Source organism: Bos grunniens, chromosome 12 (genome assembly GCF_055505025.1).
Source record: "Bos grunniens cultivar Pamir isolate PY7600 chromosome 12, Bosgru_T2T1.0, whole genome shotgun sequence".
Lineage (NCBI taxonomy): Eukaryota > Metazoa > Chordata > Mammalia > Artiodactyla > Bovidae > Bos > Bos grunniens.
Genome location: NC_141176.1, coordinates 20,197,500 through 20,220,331, shown reverse-complemented (window position 1 = coordinate 20,220,331; position 22,832 = coordinate 20,197,500). Strand labels below are relative to the sequence as shown.

General features: G+C 39.5%; 1 protein-coding gene across 4 annotated transcripts in view; it reads right to left on the bottom strand.

The window, feature by feature from the left end:
* Positions 1–22,832, bottom strand: part of LOC147361480 (uncharacterized) — a 327,323-nt gene that overhangs the window by 220,672 nt on the left and 83,819 nt on the right. For all 4 annotated transcript variants that reach the window (XR_015137982.1, XR_015137983.1, XM_086329148.1 and 1 more), the window contains one exon: positions 15,646–15,848. Coding sequence is in view for 2 of the 4 variants with exons in the window: in XM_086329147.1 (XP_086185273.1) it covers positions 15,759–15,848 (90 nt within the window). In the remaining 2 variants the exon portion in view is untranslated. The remainder of the gene's footprint in view (positions 1–15,645; positions 15,849–22,832) is intronic.

Below are 22,832 nucleotides of genomic sequence, written 5' to 3'. Positions count from 1 at the left end.
TAGGCCTGATTCCACTATTTATTAACTAACCTCGTGATTTTCAACAAATTATCATACATCTCAGAATCTTACTTTTCTTTTTTTGCAATACTTTCCCTTAACCCTGACATAAGGGAAGGATCATTATGTCATTTTCAAAAATCATAATAAAGGTCACAAACATAATGCTTTATTATAAGTCATTGGTATTATTTTTATATTATATGTCATGGAGAGGTTTCTGAGACACCAAGGAGCAACACTAATAACAACAGACAAGGTAATTCTAAGCTCAGGCCCTGGACAGATAAATTAGCAGCTCAACATTTTTCTGAACAAATCAGAATCTAATATATAACAGATTCAGTATTTTAATAAACCCCACAACCTTGGATTTCTAATTGCCTACCACTTACTAGAATACAGTGGACAAACGCACAATAGCTTAGAATTCAGGAATCAAAAGTTACACAGCAATGGTTTTGCACATAATTGTCTAAAACCAAGACAACAGGAATGGGAGAGGGCAACCCTCAATAACACTTAACGCAGAAAGCTTGATTCAGCCTTTCAGTGGTCAGGGTTCCATTGCAGGGAGAAGAACTTCATCTGGCTAGTTGAAGCAGAACTGTGTTTATTTCAGTGTGTTAAATGGTTACAGGGCATCAGGAGGGCTAACGAAACAAACTCTAGGTTCTTCTAGAAACACATCCCAAGCCACATAGTGGAACCGGGCCACCCAGGTTGCTGCCTGCTGGTTGGGAAGCTGGTGTACAAACACATCCCACTGCCATGAAGAAGAGACCTCCACAAGCCCCATCATTGCTGCAGGTTCCAGGACTCCACCAGAAGACCATGTGCACTGGCAATATGGCTGCTTCATGACCTGCCTCTCAACACCGACCACCCTAGGGGCCAGGCCGTGGAGCCTTTAGTATCAGGGCTACAGAGAAACCACAAGGTCCTTAATCATCCCAGTCAGCAGGAGAAATAACTTTGCCTTTCAAATAAGAGGATATGGCTGATTCATGCTGATGCTTGAAAAAAAAACAACAAAATTCTGTAAAGCAATTATCCTTCAATTTAAAAAATTCATTAATTAAAAAAAAAATGACAGCAGCTAAACCCCACCCACCACTCAGGACAAAAGGGTTTCTGGGAAATGTAGTTTTTAGCTTTTCAGCCCTTGCCCCATAGGAGGCACAGTGAAAGGAGACTGAAACATGCTGAGTGACAACCCCTCCTGCTCCACTACGTAAGTCAATGTTAAGAGACTCGTCTTATTCACGACCTTTTCTCTTCCCCACCCACCCACCAAGACTGCTGAGACAGATGTGGAAAAACTAGGTGATAAATGTAGTGAGGATTTGGTTGTACAAATACATGGCTCAGAGTTGGCACAGCTATTTCCACTAGGCTGCTTAGGAGGAGAGGTTACAAGTAGAGGAAGCTTTCTCTCTGTTAGCCAGCAATTGAAGAAAAGGTTTGTCCTCCTTAGCACCCTCAGGGGACACGGAATTGCTTTCCTCCCACTGGTGGTCTGAGCTCATTATGCCACTGTATTATGGGCCCTGCCCACAAGCCAATATAGTGTAACCCGGCATTATTTTAAACCTTCTCTTCTGAATGAGGCAAACAGATTACTCATCTTAGATTCACTTAATTCTATTGGGCAGAACTTCTGGACTCACCAAAGACTCTAACATAAAGTTGTCTATTTGTTAATAAATATCCAGCCAAACTAGCCTTCTTTCTGCAGTTAGAATTGCTATAGTGTTGTTGTTTGCATATATTTTACAAGATCTTTGCTCTCTGTCTTTGCTGTCTGCTGTGATTCAGCACCTTCTGCCAAGGACTCTGAATTCCAAGATCCCAACACACATTGAACAAATTCCTATTAGGTGCTATTATATGTCAAGTACAAGAGACACAGAAATAAATAAGACAGACAAGGTCCCTGCCATTGTAGAGCTTATAGTCTAGTGTGTTAGTCACTCATTTGGGTCCAACTCTATGACCCCATGGACTGTAGCCCATCAGGCTCCTTTGTCTATGTGATTTCCCAGTCAAGAACACTGGAGTGGGTTACCATTTCTACCCCAGAGGATACTCCCAAGCCAGGGGTGGGACCCAGGTCTCCTGCATTGTGGGTAGATTTTTTACCATCTGAGCCATCAGATGGGATGTTTAGCACAAAAACAATATCATTACAGCCCTGAAATCTGAGAATTAATTGAATTCTCAAATTTTAGAATACTCTAAAATATTCTAAATTTAGAATATTCTCAATAGAATTTCTGAGAATTTATTGCTCCAAAGTTAGTCACCTTTGGACTTCTTCCCCATATGTTTGAAGAAGTTTTAGCTAAGCAATAAAATTGTTTCAGTGTTCAAATCTAAAGTGTCTTAGGGAAGAACACACCAGGCAAGGTCAATATAGAAGCCAAGTGCAGTATTCCAGGTCCCAATGCTAATGCAAGAATGGTATTTCCATCCTGAGGAAGGCAGCCTGGAGCTGATATGGGTCATAACTGAAATGTGGGGCTTCTGGTCAAGGTTCTGGTGTAGATATATTGACACAATGGTGGAGAAGCCTCACGAAACTTGATCTCAATGACAATTAAATGGCCACAGGTCACATTTCAGTTATTTGCCTGGGAAACAGGGATAACGAGCAAGCCAAATTAGCTTAGCCATGGTTTCCTTTACTGTCTGAATAGCACCTGCTTCCATTTAGCTAAGGGAAAAAAAATCTTTTAAATTAAATTTCCCTTAAAATGTACATGGGTTTAGAAGGTGTTAAACAAAATAGGGGAAAGCTGTGCCAAAAATATTTTAAAATAGTTCTCTAGAGATTTTACAAAATCCCTCAGGCCGTGAAATTCCCCTCATTCCCAGGTCAATTCCAGTTTGGTTTACATTTAAGCTGGAATTTGGGATGACATTTCATTCTAACAAAACAAGACAGACTAGACATGTTGGGCTTTCCAGGTTCCATTTTGGAAAAGAAACAGCCTAATTCTTGTGAGTGGGACTTTATCCCCACTCCTTTCCGCAGTCTGTATTATGAACCAGGCAATGCTTGATATTAGGAATACAGATGAGTAAGTTATGATCTCTGCCTTCCAGAAAAATAGCCTGTACCTCACAAAAAGAGATAAAGTTCTATCAAAGACACAGGATCTTATCTGAAGTGGTCATACACAAGCAGCCTATCTTGGGCATCAAGCAACTATGGAAATATATGTGTGTATGCATACTAAGTCGCTTCAATAGTGTCTGACTCTTTGCAACTCTATGGACTGTAGCCTGCCAGGCTCCTCAGTCTATGGAATTCTCCAGGCAAGAATAATGGAGTGGGTTGCCATGCCCTCCTCCAGAGGATCTTCCCGATCCAGGGATCAAACCCGCGTCTCTTGCATTTCCTGCACTGGCAGGTGGGTTCTTTGCTGGTAGCACCACCTGGGAAGCCCATGGAAATAAATGAAGACCAAGCAAATGTGAAAAGCAAAGGCTATGTATTCAGAGCTTGCTATAGCAAGGTTGTCAGCACCCATTCACTGGTGTTTCAGCAGAGACTCAATGGCAGGCATAGGAGTGGGAAAGCTTGACTGTGGATTAAACGTAAGCCTCCAGTAAGCACTGGTTGGGGGCTGTTGGCCTGGGTAAGCTGGAGGTGGTTTGACCACATGTGGGGCATCCAGTATGACTGGTCAGGGTGCATGTTTGTCTTTCTTTAGTTGGTCCTAAGTTGGAAGTGGGGACAAAATGTAGGAAGCTGTCAGTTATTAATTATGTCCTTGGTGCTGCTGCTTAGCTTTCTGGACTGTTCACTAGAGATGGCAGTCTGGCTTCCTGCAAGCCTGACGTCTAGCAGGCTGGCTTTCTGGGTTATCTTCTTAGACGAAGCGCTACTATCCTGGACTAGTTGCTGCAGGTTGTGGGTCAGAGTTCTGTTCTTATATATGGTCTAGCAATTGTCCATTTCTATATTTCATCTTTCACAAGCCTAAGATTCGACTGTGTCCTGGCCCTAGGGCTCCGTTTGACATTAGCTTCCCCTTACAGTGGGAGCATCTCTGGAATCTCCCACCTAGACCTCCTTAGTGTCTCCCAACATGCTCAACTTCTGGCCTTCATGACCATACAAGGAGAATGTCTGACAGACTTCCCCCTGGGCAAGACTCTACCTGCCTCTTTGCACCAACTCCATTCTGTGTAAGGTAAGGAGAGCCAGCCTTGCCCACAGCAAATTATATAATATAGCAAGTCCTTGAATCATGCACAATCCTGTAGTAATGGCCTGGTTAAACATCTATGGGCATAAACACCCATCTGCAAGCATAATATTAATAGCAAACTGCTGCTGTTGCACTAAGTCGTGTTTGATTCTTTTGTGGCCTCATAGATCGTGGCTTGCCAAGCTCCCCTGTTCACAGAATTTCCCAAGCAAGAATTCTCTAGTGGGTTGCCATTTCCTTTCCAGGGGATCTTCCCGACAGAGGGGTCGAACCTGCATCTCATGCATTGGCCAGCAAATTCTTTACCACTGAGTCACCAGGGAAGCCCCAAAAGAAAGACTGTATAGCAAAATAGAAAATATAAACATTACTGAGTGAAAAGCCATTAAAAGAACAATAATGTACACCATCTCATTCTAAATCATGTGTATGTGAATGTAGAGAAAAAATAAAAGGGATTAAAAAAAATTAAATAAATCCTCTCTCACTTGTAGAATCAACAGTGGGTTGTTTTTTTTTAATTTTTGTTTATTTGATTTCCTTTTTTTTACAATTACATGCATTTATTTGTAAAATCATAAATAACAGTAAAAATTTTACCATTAAAACCTAGGGTGTATTTGAAAAATAAGACAGCAGCACATCTGATTCATTAAATCATTAACAGTCATCACCTCTGAGCACTTCTATAGTTATCACCCTCATAATAACTATGATCAATCTACAAGGTGAATACTTCTATAGTGTTTTACAGATGAGGGAACCAAAGTGCAGAGAGTAGAGGCTGAAAACCTGCTGGGTCTGTCAGAGCCCTACATGGAGCTCCCAGTCACCATTCTGTTCTTCCTCCCTTTCAGTACACATGCCCTGAAACTCTTCTCAGACCAGGTACGTGATCAAGGATATTCACTTTCCCTCTTTAAAGTGGGGATGATAATCATGCCTGTCTCAAATGGAGGGTTATAAGGACAAAGAGACACGGCACATACAGAGCTAACACAGGGCCCAGCCTTTAGGAAGTGTTCACTGTGTGATTATTGATGTAAGGACCACTGTTTTTAGGGTTTTATGAATGCTCCAGAAAGAGCTTTTATATTTAAGTGAAAATAAACAGCAAGGGGTGACAAGAACCATTGTAACAGAGTGTAATAGAGATTTGTAAGGAGATTGGGCTTTGGAATAAATTAATAGAGTTAAGAATGAGTGTGAAGGATTTTTTAAAATTTATTCTTGGGATCACCTTCTTCATAGTTCAACAAGTATCTATCTTAGAAATTAGTTATGGTTTATTTTGATAAAATAGTAACATAGAACAAAGAAAACTTGAACCTTCCTCGAAAATCCCATGGACGGAGGAGCCTGGTGGGCTATAGTCCATGGGGTCGCGAAGAGTTGGACACGACTGAGCGACTTCCCTTTCACTTCTCACTTTCATACATTGGAGAAGGAAATGGCAACCCACTCCAGCATTCTTGCCTTGAGAATCCCAGGCATGGCGGAGCCTGGTGGGCTGCCGTTTATGGGGTCGCACAGAGTCAGACACGACTAAAGCGACTTAGCAGCAGCAGCAGCAGCAGGTAATCTCAACTGTGGCTAAAGTCAGGTTGCTCTGGGCTTCACACTGAGAGGCTGCACACCCTGGCTTCCAGCTCTGACTCTGATATATAATAAGGTCATCAGGGAGCCTGTAATCCACCCTGATGTCCAAGCTAACCACAGAGGTTTTGATCAAATTGGCCAGGTGGGGCCCTGGCAAAGGTTAGACTTAAGTGTCCCAAATAATGCAATGTATAGTCAGCTAAGAACCACTTGAACCTAAAGCCACAAGAAAATAGACAATTTATTTGTGACTCAAATAGTAACAATCCCATAGGCAAGTGATCTGTCTAAAAGCAAGTTAACATGCATCTTGTTTTGAACACATTTTCATTAATTTTACCTTTAAAGTCCCCATTGATGAAAACTAATATCTAATATTTTATTGAGCACTTATTTTGTGCCAGGCACAATTCCAAGCACTTTTCAAAATGAAACAGATGACACAGGATTTGAACCAAAGGCTCTGCACAGCCAATCCTTATTTCAGAAGTGGTTTGGATGTTGAAAATGAAAATGACTACCTTAAAATCTGTAAAGCTGAAATAAGTTTTTTCCACTTGACCCTGGTTTTGCACAACTAGGCAGTTTATGCTTATGGACTAACCTGTTTTATTTATCTGTTTGAGACAATTGTCATAAAACCTCCCTCTCTGAAACAAGCAGATGCATTTAACAATAATGACAGGGGCAAATCATTCTACCTCAAAAATTCTCACAGTGTTTCATCCAGATTGTTGAGGGCTCAGGGCCCCTCATTTACATGTCCCTATCAAAGCAATTTTTACTTGCAAATTTGTTTTATTTTTTTCTAAAAAGGACACCCTAAAATCATACAAGATTTACTCTCCACCAAGCCTGGATGAGTCCCTGATGAGATAGGTAGAGATGTGATTTGGTTCTCAGTTCAAGACTAACTCTCGGACTAGTGCAAGAGCTTTCTAGCTGATCTCCTCACCTGCAGGCTGTTGGTTCTAATCCTTACCAGAGTCACCATGGAAGACTCCTGTGAATACTACTGTTGTCGTATCATTGCCCTACCCAAATTCAGCGATTCTCATTGCCTATAAAGCCCAGTCATCATTGACTCTTCATAATCTGACTCCCACTTATACCTTGGGTCTTCTATCATTCTTCCATCTTTTACAGTCTGATATCCCCTTTAAAGTTTCAGTGCCATTTTATACCCTTTTCTACCCAATGTAATTGAGTTTGGTTGTTTTTGAGGGTGACTTGTTCTTTCCCATTCTTTGGTCTTGTTCACTCATGTGCCATTTAAAGCAGTCCTTATACCACGGAAACATGTCTGCCTATTGATAATTCCTACCCATCTCTAAGGCCCAATACAAATGCAACTTTCTCCAGAAGCCTCCACTGGCCAGAAAAGATCACCAATTTTGATCTTTGCATTTGTGATCTTTGCAATTGTCTGCATTTTCTATAGGATTCTCATTCTATAACTGCTTGAAATTACAGTTGCTAGCATATGTGCTCATCTCTCCTCCTAAATTTGTAAAATGTGGAATCACTCATATTGTTGAGCAACTGCTACTGCTACTGCTAAGTCACTTCAGTCATGTCCGACTCTGTGTGACCCCATAGACGGCAGCCCACCAGGCTCCCCCGTCCCTGGGACTCTCCAGGTAAGAACACCGGAATGGGTTGCCATTTCTTTCTCCAATGCATGAAAGTGAAAAGTGAAAGTAAAGTCGCTCAGTCGTGTCCGACCCTCAGAGATCCCATGGACCGCAGCCCTCCAGGCTCCCCCGTCCATGGGATTTTCCAGGCAGGAGTACTGGAGTGGGGTGCCATTGCCTTCTCCCATTGTTGAGCAAGGTGCCATGCAAACTATAGGCTTTCAATAAATTTTGAAATATTTATGGCATCTATATATCAAAAAAATTTTAACCTCTGTTTTTGTATAAATGTATTGCCCTCAACTTCATAGATTATTGACAAAAGAAGTGTAGCACAAATAATTTTTCTTTGAGATGATACTGGACAAGGACTTCCTTTTACCTGGTCAACCTCTAGCCACAGAATGATATCCACTGTCAAGGTATGGCAGCCTGTAGACTCTTTTACCTTCTGTTCAACAGACAGGGCATAGTGAAGTGGCATGGACAAGTTAAGAATCTAAGTAGGTCCACACTCTATCAACATAAGCAAGGTAAATATACGACCTTTAGCTGAGAAGGAGAAAAACTGATAGTAACCATTTTTTAAAAAAAGTCAAGTAAAGGGAATTTTAACAGAAAGTTGGCCTGAAGACCCAGCCTTTAGGATCTACCCAGGAAAGGATCTAAGTTCAAAATTAATTCTGATTTGTTTAGCAAAGAGAAATAATTAAAGTCTGGAGGCTACAGTGGGGTTAGATTCTTCTGGAACTGCTATAATCAAACATTATCCTAAAGAGAATGCTGTCTAATTGGACTCTTGTCCTTTTCCCTCCTGAAAAATTAACTCTAAGATCATCCATGGTTTAATGTAGCTATTTTGTTTTTATATTTTTAAATCTGGCAAAGCAATAGTTATTCATGGAAGGGATCTTGTGCCAGACCTACCATGTAGAATTTGTAGCAGTATAATCAAATGCTATGAAAATGGCCGACAAAGAAAATGCAGACTCAAATACAGAATATGCAGAGCTTGTTATAAGGTTTCTGGAGACTGAAAATGTCACACCATCTTAGATTCCAGTCTGTACTAACAAACTTAAATTTAAAACTGCAATTATCGGGTATTTGGTATGCCTTCCCCACCCACTACAAGGCCCTTTCATTTGCATAAACTAAACATAGGAGATAAATGTTTGTATGGAGCTGAAGAAGGGCAGAACCTTAAATCCTCTGGATAGTCATCTGTTTTACTAAAATAAGTCTTAAATTAACTTTGCTTGGTTTCTTCACCCCAAAGAGACCTGAAAGTAATAAAGGAATGAGAAGAGAGGGATTACATTTTCATGTGTTTTCGAGAGAGATGCATCTTTTACCATAGAACATGTCCCCGTTGGGGCTGAAGAATAATTTTCATCATAAACTCCCCTTTGTTGATTGCTTATAACTATATGTACTTTTAAAAAAATTAGTTTCCTTTTAGCTTGAATGTCTCAGTCTTGGTCTGTACTCCCCAAGGTAAATTACTTTGGAGCAATTGAGCAAAACAGCCTAAAGCAAAATGCTATTTTTCACATTAAATGGAAAGCGCCTTTACCCCTAGCGCTCCTCCAAGACGTCTGTGTCCAGGACCTCAGACTTGGCAAACAGACTTAGAAGCACTGATGAAGAGAAACAGACCCAAGCATGACCCTGCTAGCTGAGCGTTTTATTTAAGATGCAAAGGTTTTCATCTAAAGATAAACTGAGCACTGTAATAGGAGTATTTCTGCTGAGCAATGGAGTCTACCAGAAACAAAATCTCAGAGGGAAAGGCTACCAGGTAAACTGAACTCTCTTAAGCTTCCTCCAGACAATAACAGCCAGTGAAGTAAGACAATTGGAATAATTCATCCTCCTGGAGTTCAAAATGCAAGGAGGAATATGCAATGTGATATTAAGACTTTAAAATGAAGAATACAAAAGTGAGGAATATCCTTCCAAAATAAAAGTGTGGGTGGGAATTGATTAAATGTTAGAAGTTGCTCTGATATGTTTTAATCAACCAAAAGAATTTCATCCTGCCAAGATTCAGTGACAAGTAACAACCTTCAATGCTAGTCTCCTTCAAACAAATACACAGGTATGGCAGCAGTTAAAAACAGTTGGCTGTGAGTTACATCCAACTGACTTCATCTTGGACCCCCCCCTTCTTATGCTTTCACTGCTCATCTAGCGCAAGGTCCCTGATATGAGTCTTTTTCCCATGAACTTGGCAGACATAACCTGGCACTTTTATGTCAACCCTTGGCTTAGAGTTTGAGAAAAAGCTTTTCTTCTCCAGCTCCTCTGGTTTTTATCTCTGGTATTTTACATCTGCCAAATCCTTATGCTCTAATTCTATGGACCCATCCTGATATCCACTTAGCTATATTCACTTAACAAGATAATTTCAAAATATATAAACCATAAGTTGATGAAATACAAAGAGAATCTGACAAGTCACATCTACATGAAAGATTTTGACATTCCTAAAATAAATTGGAAAAAAATAAAGTTACGAAAGATTCAAACAACAGAACAAGCTTGATCTATGGTGCATGAGATACCAAAGCTACTATAAAGGTATAGTAATTAAAGCAATATGCAAAAAGACTGACATACCAATGGAAAAGAATGGAGAGCTCAGAAATTAAAACTTGTCGAAAACAATACTTTTATGGCCTTAGGTAGGAAATAGTTTCTTAAATAAGACATAATTAGTTCAAATCATAAAAGAAAAAATTGATACATTCAATTATGTTAAAATATACACTTTCTATTTAATTAGAACATTATTTTTTAGAAGTAAAAAAATCAAGCTACAGACAAGGAGAAGATGGTTACAATCACTACAAATAAATAAAAATTTTATTTCAATAATAAAATTATATAAAGAACTTACATTAAGACAACCAACCCAATAGAAAGTAGACAAAGATGCAAACAGTCAGTTCCCAAGGAACCATGTGCCTGACCAATACACATATGAAAGATTATTAACCTCATGAATTATCAGTGTGTGCATGCTAAGTCACTTCAGTCATGTCTGACTCTTTGGGACCCCATGGACTGTACGCCACCAGGTTCTTCTGTCCATGGGATTCTTCAGGCAGGAATACTGGAGTGGGTTGCCATTCCCTCCTCCAAGGGATCTTCCTGACCCAAGGATCGAACCTGTAGCTCCTGTGTTGCAGACAGATTCCATACCACTTGAGCCACCAGGGAAGCCCCTGAATTATCAGGGACATGTACATTTAAAAATAGCAATAAAATAGTGTTTTATACTCATGAGGTAAACAAAAATTAAGAAGCCTGACAAGAGTTATGAAGGATATGTAAAATTAAAACTCTACTGGTGGAAATTAAAATTTGCATCAACTTTCACTAAGAGCATAAATTGGCAATATCTAATAAAATTGATGGTGTATATACCCTACCACCCAGGAGTTCCAAACCTCTGTATATCCCCTGAAGAGACTCCAGCACATGTGCACTTGGAACCACACACAAGGATACTCAATGCAGCATCACTTATGGCGGTGAAAAAAACGGAAACTACTGTTATTACTTCTGGACAGATAAATCATGATAGATTCGTTCTATAATGCATCAATTAGCAGCTAAAATAAATCAACTAAATCCACAAGCGTCAACATGGATAAATGTCAGAAACAGAATGGTGAGAGAATAAAAGCAAATATCATTCAGATATGAAGCAAATTAGGCTTCCCAAGTGGTGCTAGTAGTAAAGAGCCCACCTGCCAGTGCAGGAGACACAGGTTCAATCCCTGGGTAGGAAGATCCCCTGGAGGGACGGCATGGCAACGCACTCCAGTACTCTTGCCTGCAGAATCCCATGGACAGAGAAGGCTGGTGGGCTACGGTCCACAGGGTCACAATGAGTTGAACACGACTGAAGTGACTTAGCACATGCATGTGCGTGAAGCAAATTATATGTAGTTATATAATGTCTATAGATACAAGCCATGCACATACATTATGAAGCCTCTCTAATTAAAACAGTGCAGTTTGGGCTCTAAAAGATGGATCAGTGGAATAGTCAGAGATAACCCAGAAAGAATGCAAGTACATAAGGCAGTGTAGTCTATGATAAAGCATGGCATGACCTGTTGGCATGGCAAATCTGTAGGTATAAGATAGGCTTCTAAATAAATTTTGAAGAAACGTAATAGCCATTTGGATAAATTTATATGGAGAGAAAAACATGTTCTTGGATTGAAAGATGCAATAACAGTATTTCTAAGATGCCAGTTGCCCCTAAAATCAATGTAGTTTCAATACATTCAAATAAAAGTCCTCACGGAGGAAAAAAATATGTGCGTGTATGTATATAGTAAATGTGTAATGTAAGGAAAGGAACAACACAAGCTAACTTCCAAAAAGTCTACCTGTGAGGAGGAAGAAGGAAGAATGGGGTCAAGGAGGGTAAAATGAGAATTTCAAGCAAGTTCCCAGGTAAGGTTGATGCCACTAGCTGTTATAGGTAGAACTGTGTCTCCCTAAAACTCAAAACATTGAGGCTCTAATCACCAGTGTGGCTGTTTTGAGACAGAGGGCCTCTAAGGAAGCAATGAAGATTCAATGAGCCATAACGTCATGGCCCTGTCCAGTAGAAGTAGTGTCTTTATAAGGAGAGACACCAGAGATCTCACTCTGTCTTCATGCACACAAGTTGAGGAAAGGCCAGGTGAGGCACAGCAAGAAGTCTGCAGGCCAGGAAGAGAGCTCTCACCAGAAACAAACCAACTAGCCTGTTGATCTGGGACTTGTAGCCTTCAGAACTGTGAAAAAATGAATTTCTGTTCTTAAGTCATACGGTCCCCAACCGTTTTGGCACCAGGGATTAGTTTTGAGAAAGACAATTTTTCCACAGACTGGGGGTGGAGGGTGTTTCGGGATGACTCAAGCACATTACCTTTATTGTGCACTTTTTTCTACTATTATTAGATCATCTCCACCTCAGATCATTAGGCATTGGATCCCGGAGGCGGGGGACCCCCGGTACAGTATTCTATTACAGCAACCTCAGCTGACTAACACAATGTCAAAACATTAGCAGTTGTTAAATCTAAATGGTGACTGTATAGGAGTGTGTTATACTAGGCGCTGAGCTTTTTACTTCATTCTAAATATTTCTGTCACATGTGTAGTCATTGTTTAATCTGACAGATGATACAAGGGAACATTAGCCATTTTAGTCATACTAAAAATAATGATACAGAACCAACTCTTCCCAGGAAGTTATAAAATTTTACATGTTGCTGAATTAAGGTTTTGGTGGGGGAAGAGGGACCTTGTGCAACCTGATGAGGTCACACAGGATGCCACTAGGAAGCCGGGGGAACTGGCAGACACTCACGCCCTGCCTCCTACAGGGCCTCCCTTTGCTGTCCAGCCAGTAAAGGCCCAACAGGACTGACACCACCATCAGTTTTCTGTCTCATGCCTTGAGTTTTGGGGAACCTGACGGTGCTGGTCCCAAACACTTCCAATTACAACTTCTTGACAGGAGAGGGAGAAAGTCTTGCCCACACTACCCTTCAAGCAACAAAGAAAGAAATGGTACTTCTGGGTCCTACATTTGCTTGCTATGTCAAACACTGCAATACGAAATGTGCATTAAAGCATGTGCGTACAATGCCTGGCATCTAGGAAGCACTCAACCAGCACTTGTGTTTGTAATATTACCATCTGATTTCAGTTCAGCATTTACAGGTTGCTTAAAACTTACTACGTGAAATAAAATACCAGCTAAACCAAGTATGTTTCAGACTGAAAATCATTAACTTAGAGTGGTGACACTTCTATTCCAAGTGTTCAAACTTTACGAGGCATCAAGATTACTGGGAAAATTCACTGAAACACTGATTGCTGAGCCCCACTTCCTGAGTTTCTAGAGTGGAACTCAGTAACTGATTTTCAAGGAAGTTCCCAGTTGAAGGTGACACCATGGTCTGGAGCCTACATTTTAATAACTATTGGTCTATACCTATAGGGATACCTACCTAGAGAAAGTAAAGTACTATTTTCTCTAATCTAAACCTTTTCTTATTCATATATAGACAATATATACACACACACATGCATGCATTCATATGTTCGATCCCTGTGCCAGTAAGTTTCCCTGGAGAAGAGAATGGTAACCCACTCCAGCATTCTTGCCTGGAGAATTGCATGGACAGAGGAGCCTGACAGGCTATAGCCCATGGGGCTGCAAAGAATCAGACACAACTGAGGGACTAACACACACACACACACATATGTAATAGTATACATACATATAATAAAGTAATTTATGATACTATAAAATAAGGTATGATTATCTTAAAATAAGATATAAATAAAATACAATAATAGATCTATAACAATCTTAGTATTCTCCTTAAATTACAAATTACTAAAACTGAAAAGTAATAATAGCTGCCAACTACTAAATATTTATTATATGCAAGGCACTATACTATAACTGCATAAGACCCATTATTTATTTTACTCTTCCCAACTACTCTGTAAGGTAAGCACTATTACCCCTATTTGACATAGAATAAGTTGAGCCTCAGAGAAGTTAAATGACCCAGCCATTTAGAGAGTGGTGAGACTAGAATCTGTACCCAAGTTGAATTCCAGAGTCTAGGCTCTCAACATTAATTTTATTGATACTTTTATTGCTTTTATTGATACTGAAATAACGGTGGGCTTCCCACCACGGCATCAATCCACAAACCTGACAACTGTTTACACTGCAAAGCACTGACAATCGTAGCCATCAAGTCCTCTAATTCAGGGGACAGGCTCTAAAGGACTTGCTTCCTCTCACCTGAAATTAACCATTCACCCAATAAGAAGACCAGAAGGAACAAATTGAAGACATAACTGAAAGATCCAGGTACTATTTTTCTTCTTGATCTCCCCAAATCACAAAACAAAGATTCCTATGCAATACATTCATTTCCTCCCTCAGTCCCAGTGACATCATTTGCAAACACAATAAAGAAAATGACTAAACTGCACTTTGGGGGGAAATAGCATCCTTTAGTTTGGTTTTTCCTGGAGAGTGAGCAGTTATGGAAACTTTTGAAGTCTTCACATTTAAGGGACGGAAATGAAGACAGTTGGTTTTCAGTTGTCCAGAAAAAGTGTGCTGATGAGCTGATAAAAAAGGAATGAAGTAGCTCCAGTAGCAAGGGTATGAAATGAGATTGGCCCAGTCAAAAAGCCAATAAAATTTTAAAACAAAAAAAATAAAGACTGGAAACATTGGGACAAGCTACTCTTTAAAAGGGAAGAACCAAGTGTCATCTCTCTCTTTAAAGTTAATGGCACACTCATCTTTCATACTTTTATAGTTTTATTTCAGTCTTAAAGAAGGAAGAAGTAAAAATATTAAAATACTAAATGGAGAGCAGAGCTTCTCATTAAAATAAATGCATTTTGTTTTATTGTTTGGAAAAGTCTAACAAGCTGCAGAATACTAACTGAATTCTGTCATATTTTGAAAAAGGAAATTCCCACATATTTCCAGAAGTTAGCTTAAATTAGTCTACTTAATTAATCTTGAATTATAAATTAGAAGAAAATATGCTAACACACTTAAAAAACTACACGCCTTAGATTGCCTGTCTGGTGTGTTCATGCAGAAATTTTCCTCCTTTTTGTCTGAAATGTGAGGCTATTAGCCACATTAACCTAAATGGCACTGTTGCCTCAGTCTACATGGAGATTATTCTGCTGCTTGGCTGAGGATATCAACGTAGTTGGCATTGATCTTATGCGTTTATTTGGAGCTGAGAAACCTGATATCTATTTGGCACCAGCATCCACGCACTACTTAGGATTAAACCTTAAATTCTTCCTTGATGCCTTTTTCTCATATTCTACTTTTAATGGGCAAATCCCATCAGATCTAGCTTCAAAATATAACTCAAATTCAACCCCTTTTCTTCACCTCCACCACTTCCACCACAGTTCAAAGCTACTAGCATCTTTCATTTAGACTGCTGAATAAATCTCTTCCTGCCTCTGAATATTCTGCACAGAGTGATCAAAGTGATTCTTTTAAACTCTGATAGTGTCATGACACTGCACAAACCCTCCAATGGTGGCGCACTTCACTTTGAACAAAATCCAAATTCATTCTGACCCCAACTCATCTCACAGACCACAGTTCTTACCTCTCAAGTCCTCTGTATCTATGGCAGCAAAATGCTACCCAGCAATCACTGGACTCTTCCTTGCTCCATTCCATCCTCTTCTCTTCTAGACAACCACATCACACCTTCTTTCCTCAAAGCTCCAAAAGTCCATTCCCACTCTCAGATGACAGCTTTGCTCCATATTGTATTGAGAAAACAGTAGCAATTAAAAGTCTTGACTCCTAGAATATAAATTAAGATAGCTATCTTATCACAACTGAAAAATACATATTAAAAACCTGAGACACATTTAGGACCCCAAATTCATATTTGTTATTTGTTATTGTTTCATAAACAACATATTCAACAATAAAATAAGCATGCTAAGTTCCCAACGGATTATCCAGAGTTAGATTGGAAAACATGCAGAACCATATCCAGGGCCATGTTGGGAAATACTTAGCTTTCTTACAAAGGGATGCCATTCAAATTAAGTGATTAGCACCTAGGTAACTAAATGGTAAGAAAGAGTTATTCCTACATGGAAGATCAGATGGTCACTGGCCCTCAAGCACTGTCATCCCCACAAGCAGTTTGCTCTTAAATAATTTAGGTCTTCAAATAGACATGGTCATTTTACAGAAACCCAAGTCAGAAATAATTGTTTACTATTATGACAACACAAGCAGCGGGACCATTTCATGCCAAACTAATGACTTCAGGACATGCAAAGCACGACTCCTCTGTATAAATCCACTTCAGAGCAGGGGTCAAAACCATTAAATGAATGTTAAACTGGAGTCCCTGGGCCCAGAGTACCCCATGACTCCAGAGGACTGGGATTTGCAAGAAAAATACTAAACACAGAGACAAGTGTAAACACTCTACGAGATTCTTTATACAAATGACTTTTTGTCCGAAATCAAAACACCCAAAATCAGAACTTTAAGTTGTTACTTTTAAATGAAAAATATCTTTAGAAAGACTTTCAATAATTACTTTTTAAAAAGAAAATCCTCTGAAGATGAAGTATGAAGGTATCACAGTTGACTTTAATAAGTGTTCTGTTTTAAATGATCATTATAAAGACCTACTCCCTCTAAAACATTTTCTTAAAAATTCAAGTTCAGAAATTTCAAGGAGCTTTAGTGTTAGTGTGATGGGTGATCATTTTTATAAGATATGTCCATTTGAAGGCTGAATTAGAGGTGAAAAAGTTGGCTTAAAGCTCAACATTCAGAAAACGAAGATCATGGCATCCAGTCCCATCACTTCATGGCAAACAGATGGGGAAACTGTGGAAACAGTGTCGGACTTTACTTTGGGGGGCTCCAAAATCACTGCAGATGGTGGCTGCGGCCATGAAATTAAAAGACGCTTACTCCTTGGAAGGCAAGTTATGACCAACCTAGATAGCATACTGAAAAGCAGAGACATTACTTTGTCAACAAAGGTCCGTCTAGTCAAGGCTATGGTTTTTCCTGTGGTCATGTATGGATGTGAGAGTTGGACTGTGAAGAAGGCTGAGCACCGAAGAATTGATGCTTTTGAACTGTGGTGTTGGAGAAGACTCTTGAGAGTCCCTTGGACTTCAAGGAGATCCAACCAGTCCATTCTGAAGGAGATCAGCCCTGGGATTTCTTTGGAAGGAATGATGCTAAAGCTGAAACTCCAGTACTTTGGCCACCTCATGCAAAGAGTTGACTCATTGGAAAAGACTCTGATGCTGGGAGGGATTGGGGGCAAGCGAAGAAGGGGACGACAGAGGATGAGATGGCTGGATGGCATCACCGACTGGATGGACATGAGTTTTGAGTGAACTCTGAGAGTCAGTGATGGACAGGGAGGCCTGGTGTGCTGTGATTCATGGGGTCGCAAAGAGTCGGACACGACTGAGCGATTGATCTGATCTGATCTGATCTGACCTAGCTGCATGATGTCAACACACTGCCACAGAAGAAGGGAAAGAGACCAAGGTTCACTGAGCTTTAATTTCAAGTTTAAATACATGGGACACTTTGTAATAAGGAAAGTTACCCTACACAGAAACTAGCTAGCTTTTTACCAAATCTTTTCTGTTCTCATTTGGCACACACTACATTTCCAGCCACCCTAACTGAGCCCTGTTACAGTGGCTAAGTGTAACACAGCCACTGTAATGTGAGCAGAAGTACTGTTTGCCACCCTTAGGCTTTAGTATATAAACATCTCCCCAAGCAATGCCAGCTTGATGTGGATGGGTATGAAGCCTTAGAGGAAAGATGTCAAAGGTGGCAGAGCTCCAGATGGAAGGAGCCCTGGATTATTATTTAAAAGACAGACATCTTTTAAAAGGTAGACAACTTTAGATGATAAAATAAACCATTTTTAAGATTTTTTGTTATAGTAGCTCCTATTGTCTTAATAAACATCCTATCTTAGTTCTGAATGATAAGACTCAATGAATAATTGTTACTAATAACTGTTTAAGGTAAGCAACTGTATACCAATCTCTAACATCCATTATCTTCTGTGTTTAAATCCAACAGTCTTGCAAAAGTTGTAAATGGACTAATACCAGAGTATACTTTTCAATATCTAAAGCTTTCTATGGACTAAACACCAAAGACCTCCATAAATAAGATAAAACAAAGATTTTGGTGGCTATTGCTACCATTGAATAAAAGACTCATGGTCTTTTTTACTCTAATCTAGCTTCACCCTACCTCAACCATGGAGAAGTGCAAAAGGATCAGAAAGAGCAGGAGAAGAAAAGTAAAAGAAAAAAAAATAAGTAAAAGAGCAACAAAGAACATAAAAGGGCCCTTGAACCATGGGTCAGATTTGTGCAGACAGAGGGGAGAAGCTTTAGATTCAACATAAAATTGAAATTCTCGTGTTGCCTAGACAGGACTTTTAAAGCTTGGCAGTATCTTAACAATCAAAATGAGGAAAGGGGAACAAAAAAGATGGAGCAAACAGAAAACAAACAGCAATATAACAGATATACCTCTAACCACAATAATCATATTAAAAGTAAAGAAGTTAAACACCCTTATTAAAAAGCAAAGACTGTCATATTGGACAAAAGAACTCAACTACATACCACTTACAAGAAATATACTTTAGCAAATTAACAATATCAGGAATGAGAAAAGTGACATCATTATAAATTTAACAGCTATTAAAATAATAATAAGGAAATGTTACAAGCAATTTTATGCCATCAAATTCAAAAACATAGGTTAAAAAGGGTAAATTCCATGAAACATACAAATTAGTAAAGTTCACTCAAGGGAAAAAAAAAAAGATAACCTGAATAATCCTATATCTATATCAAAAGTTGAATTTTGTAGTTTAAAAACTAGAAAGTAAACTACTGGCCCAGATGCTTTCACTGGTGAATTCTACAGACATTTAAGAGGAGTGATATAAATTCAACAGAAATTCTTTCAGAAAAGGTATTCAGATTGAAAAGAGAGTAAATCTGATGTTATTTGTAAATAACAAGACCATCTACATAGAAAATCCAATTGAACCTATAAAAAAAAAATCTACTAGAACTAATAAGTAAATTTAGTAAGTCTGTAACAAACAAAGTCAATATACCAAAAAAATAATTTATATTTCTATGTAGCAACAAAAACAAATTTTAATATAACTCATAATGGCATCAAAATATATAAAGTACTTGTATATTCTTCTAACAAATAATATACAAGATTTATACACAGAAAACTATAGAACATTGCTGAGGAAAATTGAAGATAAAAATTATCTACATAATTGGAGAAATATACTATGCCCTTTGTTGGAAGACTCAATATTATGAAGATGTCAATTCTCCCCAAATTGATCTGTATGATCAATGTAATCCCAAACAATTTCCCAATAGACCTTTTTGTTAGAAATTGACAAGTTTTAATTCTAAAAGTCATATCAAAATGCAACTTTTTAAAAGAACAAAATTAGAGAACTAATCTCAAGTTTCATGACTTAATATAATAAGTTCCAGTGAGCAAAACAGGGTGCTTTGGGTACAAAAATAGACCGAGGAATGAAATACAGAAACAGATCCACACATATATGGATGGTTTATTTTTTACAGAAGTACAAAGACAATTCAATAAAGAAACAATAGTCTTTCAATAAATGGTGTTTGTAAGAATTGGATATCCATACACAAGAATAAAATTAAAAAGCTTTCATTTACACCTCAAACCACAAACAAAAAGTAACTCAACTGAATCATGTCCTAAATGTAAAACCTAAAATGAAAACATCACGATGAAAATAGGAGAAAATAAATGATCTTAGGTTGGTATACATTTCTCAGATAAAACACCAAAAGAATGTTTCATGAAACAAAACTCATAAAATGGACTTCATCAAAAATTAAAAACTTCTTTCTTTTCAAAGACACCATTAAGAAAACAGAAGATAACCAAAAGGAAGCTTCAGATAATTGTATATAAACAAAGTATTTAATATTAAAGAGGTACTAGATTATAGACTTGGAGAAGGCAATGGCACCCCACTCCAGTACTCTTGCTTGGAAAATCCCATGGACGGAGGAGCCTGGTAGGCTGCAGTCCATGGGGTCGCTAAGAGTCAGACACGACTGAGCGACTTCACTTTCACCTTTCACTTTCATGCATTGGAGAAGGAAATGGCAACCCACTCCGGTGTTCTTGCCTGGAGAATCCCAGGGATGGCTGAGCCTGGCAGGCTGCCGTCTATGGGGTCACACAGAGTTGGACACGACTGAAGCGACTTAGCAGCAGCAGCAGATTATAGACTAACTTCTCAATAGCTTAAAACTAAGACCCAATAGGAAAGTAAGACCAAATAGGAAAAGGAGTACGTCAAGGCGGTACATTGTCACCCTGCTTATTTAACTTTTATGAAGAGTACTTCATGAGAAACGCTGGGCTGGAAGAAGCACAAGCTGGAATCAAGATTGCGGGGAGAAATATCAATAACCTCAGATATGCAGATGACACCACCCTTATGGCAGGAAGTGAAGAGGAACTAAAAAGCCTCTTTGTTGGGGGCCAGAGTGAGGCACTCTGCCCGTGGAAAAGGTCATGAGGAAGGAGGCTCGACATACGCAAAGGCGGGATCGAGCCTCAGGAGCCCCCCTGGAAATCCTCGAGCATCTACCCCCATAATCACTACTACTTTGTGCTCCCACCTACACCTGACTTTACGGGGGGCTGTCCCCCACCACCTCTTTCGGAGAAGGAGTTAACCTAGAGCTCCAGTTAATAAAAACTCCTGGGCGTGACAAGAGTGTTTTAACCTACAAACTCCTCTGAAGGTTCTCTAGCCTGCCTGACAGGCTTGTCCGGCCACAGGTGATTGCTCACAGCCTCCCAACCGTGAGAGGCACGAGATGCTTTAAACCTTCTAAAAACAGGTTCCTTAGAAAAGTTAGAAAACTATTAGTATAAGTATAATGGGCTGATTAGAAATTGTATTGGTGAAGGGTTTTTCATTTGTTGAGCCAATGTTTGTTGCTAAGTCTCCATATCCCCTGCCCTTACACACATTAATGAATATATAGAAGAAATAAGTATTAACCTTTGATATTCATCATGTTAGACCTTAGGCTAAGTAAATTCTTTCCTTAACTAAAACCCACTACACCCTCACCCTATAGGAATGTAACTTTATTTGGGTGGCGTCTGTTTTAAGAATAATCACCCCTGGAGAAATAAGTGTCCTGGTTGACTGACCGCTGTCACAAGGAAAGGGTCATAAATTGTCAGCAGGCCCCCTGGCCAGAAGATGATGTAACACCCCTAAGACCTCTGTATACATTTGTATGAAGCACCTGACTTTGATAAAAGTCAGGACTGCTGACCCCGCATGACTTTTGCATAACATCTCAGTGTATAAAAGTAGACCATGGAAAATAAAGAATTGGGATCAGTTTCTCGAAATACTGGTCTCCCCATGTCGCTCTCTCTCTCACTCTGGCTGAGTCTCCATTTGGAGCGTGGAACCCGCCATGCTTACTAATTATGCCTGGGCTTCTAAGATCTGACTGGGGAGGCCTCAGTGTCTCCTCTCCTTTGGGAGAACAGAAGGACGCCTGCGGCCTACGTAAGTGGTGCAAACTTCTTGTCTTGAAGTTTTATTGGTCTCCTGCATAAACCAAGCTACTCAGCCTCTTTTCTCCACTGAATTTTCCTACTGAGCTATCCTCATTCTATTACTCTTTACATCTCTAATTAATATATAACTGAAGCTATTGTATCCTGATCCTCGCCGACGCTGTCCCCTCTTCGAATACCCTGGATCAGCCGGGGCTGGACCCCAGCAGGTGGCGCCCGAACAGGGACTTCAAAGGTAGGTCCCCATCCCTTTCCCCCAGTGTTGAATTTTAGGGATGGATAGGACCCCACTCAGGGTGCCGCGGACCCCCCTGTAGGATAGACAGGGCGAGTAGGAATGGGAAGTGTTGAAAGTGTTAAAGAGTTAGAGTTAGAGAGAAAAAACGGTTTCTGAAGTTAAAAGGCCAAAGAAAAGCCTGATCTTTTGAAAGCTAAAAGCTTTATCTTCTATTATATTTAATTTTCTGACATGGATAACACTGAAACTAAGAACGGCAACTCTTTATACAAGTAATCTTGAAAGTTAAAGAGGGTACTGTTAATTTAGATACTTGGGTGAAGGTACAAAAAAAAAAAAAACAACTAAAAACTTATCCTATAAATATGATTAAAAATGTTCTGGACCCTCGTCATGAGGCTGTGGGATAACCTATGGGAGAGGCTATAGCGGTGGATGGTAGTGGGTCTCCACCTTCTGCACAGATCATATTTTCTGCCATTGACGAAGAAAAGGAGGGAGACTGTGCTCTACCTCCCAAGGAGTGAGAGGGTTTACAGGACGCTGTGGCCGGGCACCCTGGCGAGCCCCCTCTCCCTCTACACAAACCTTTAAAAATTTATCCAACAATTTCTGATTTAAGGCGACTACCCCACCTCCGCTTGCACCTCCCAGGGCCTAGGAATTCTCCAGTTTACAGCCAAAGCCTCCCAGAGCATTGCCTAAGGCTGAAAAAGATAAAAAAGTTTTCTTTTTAAAGAAAGGAGCTTTTAAAAAATACACAATATACGGAGCCTGCTCCTTGCAGAAAAACCCCCTCAGAGGGGCTTCACCCAAGCAAAAAAAAAAAAAAAAGAGAGAGAGAAAAAAAGAAAAAGAAAAAGAAAAAAGGAAAGAAAATAGAGAAAGAT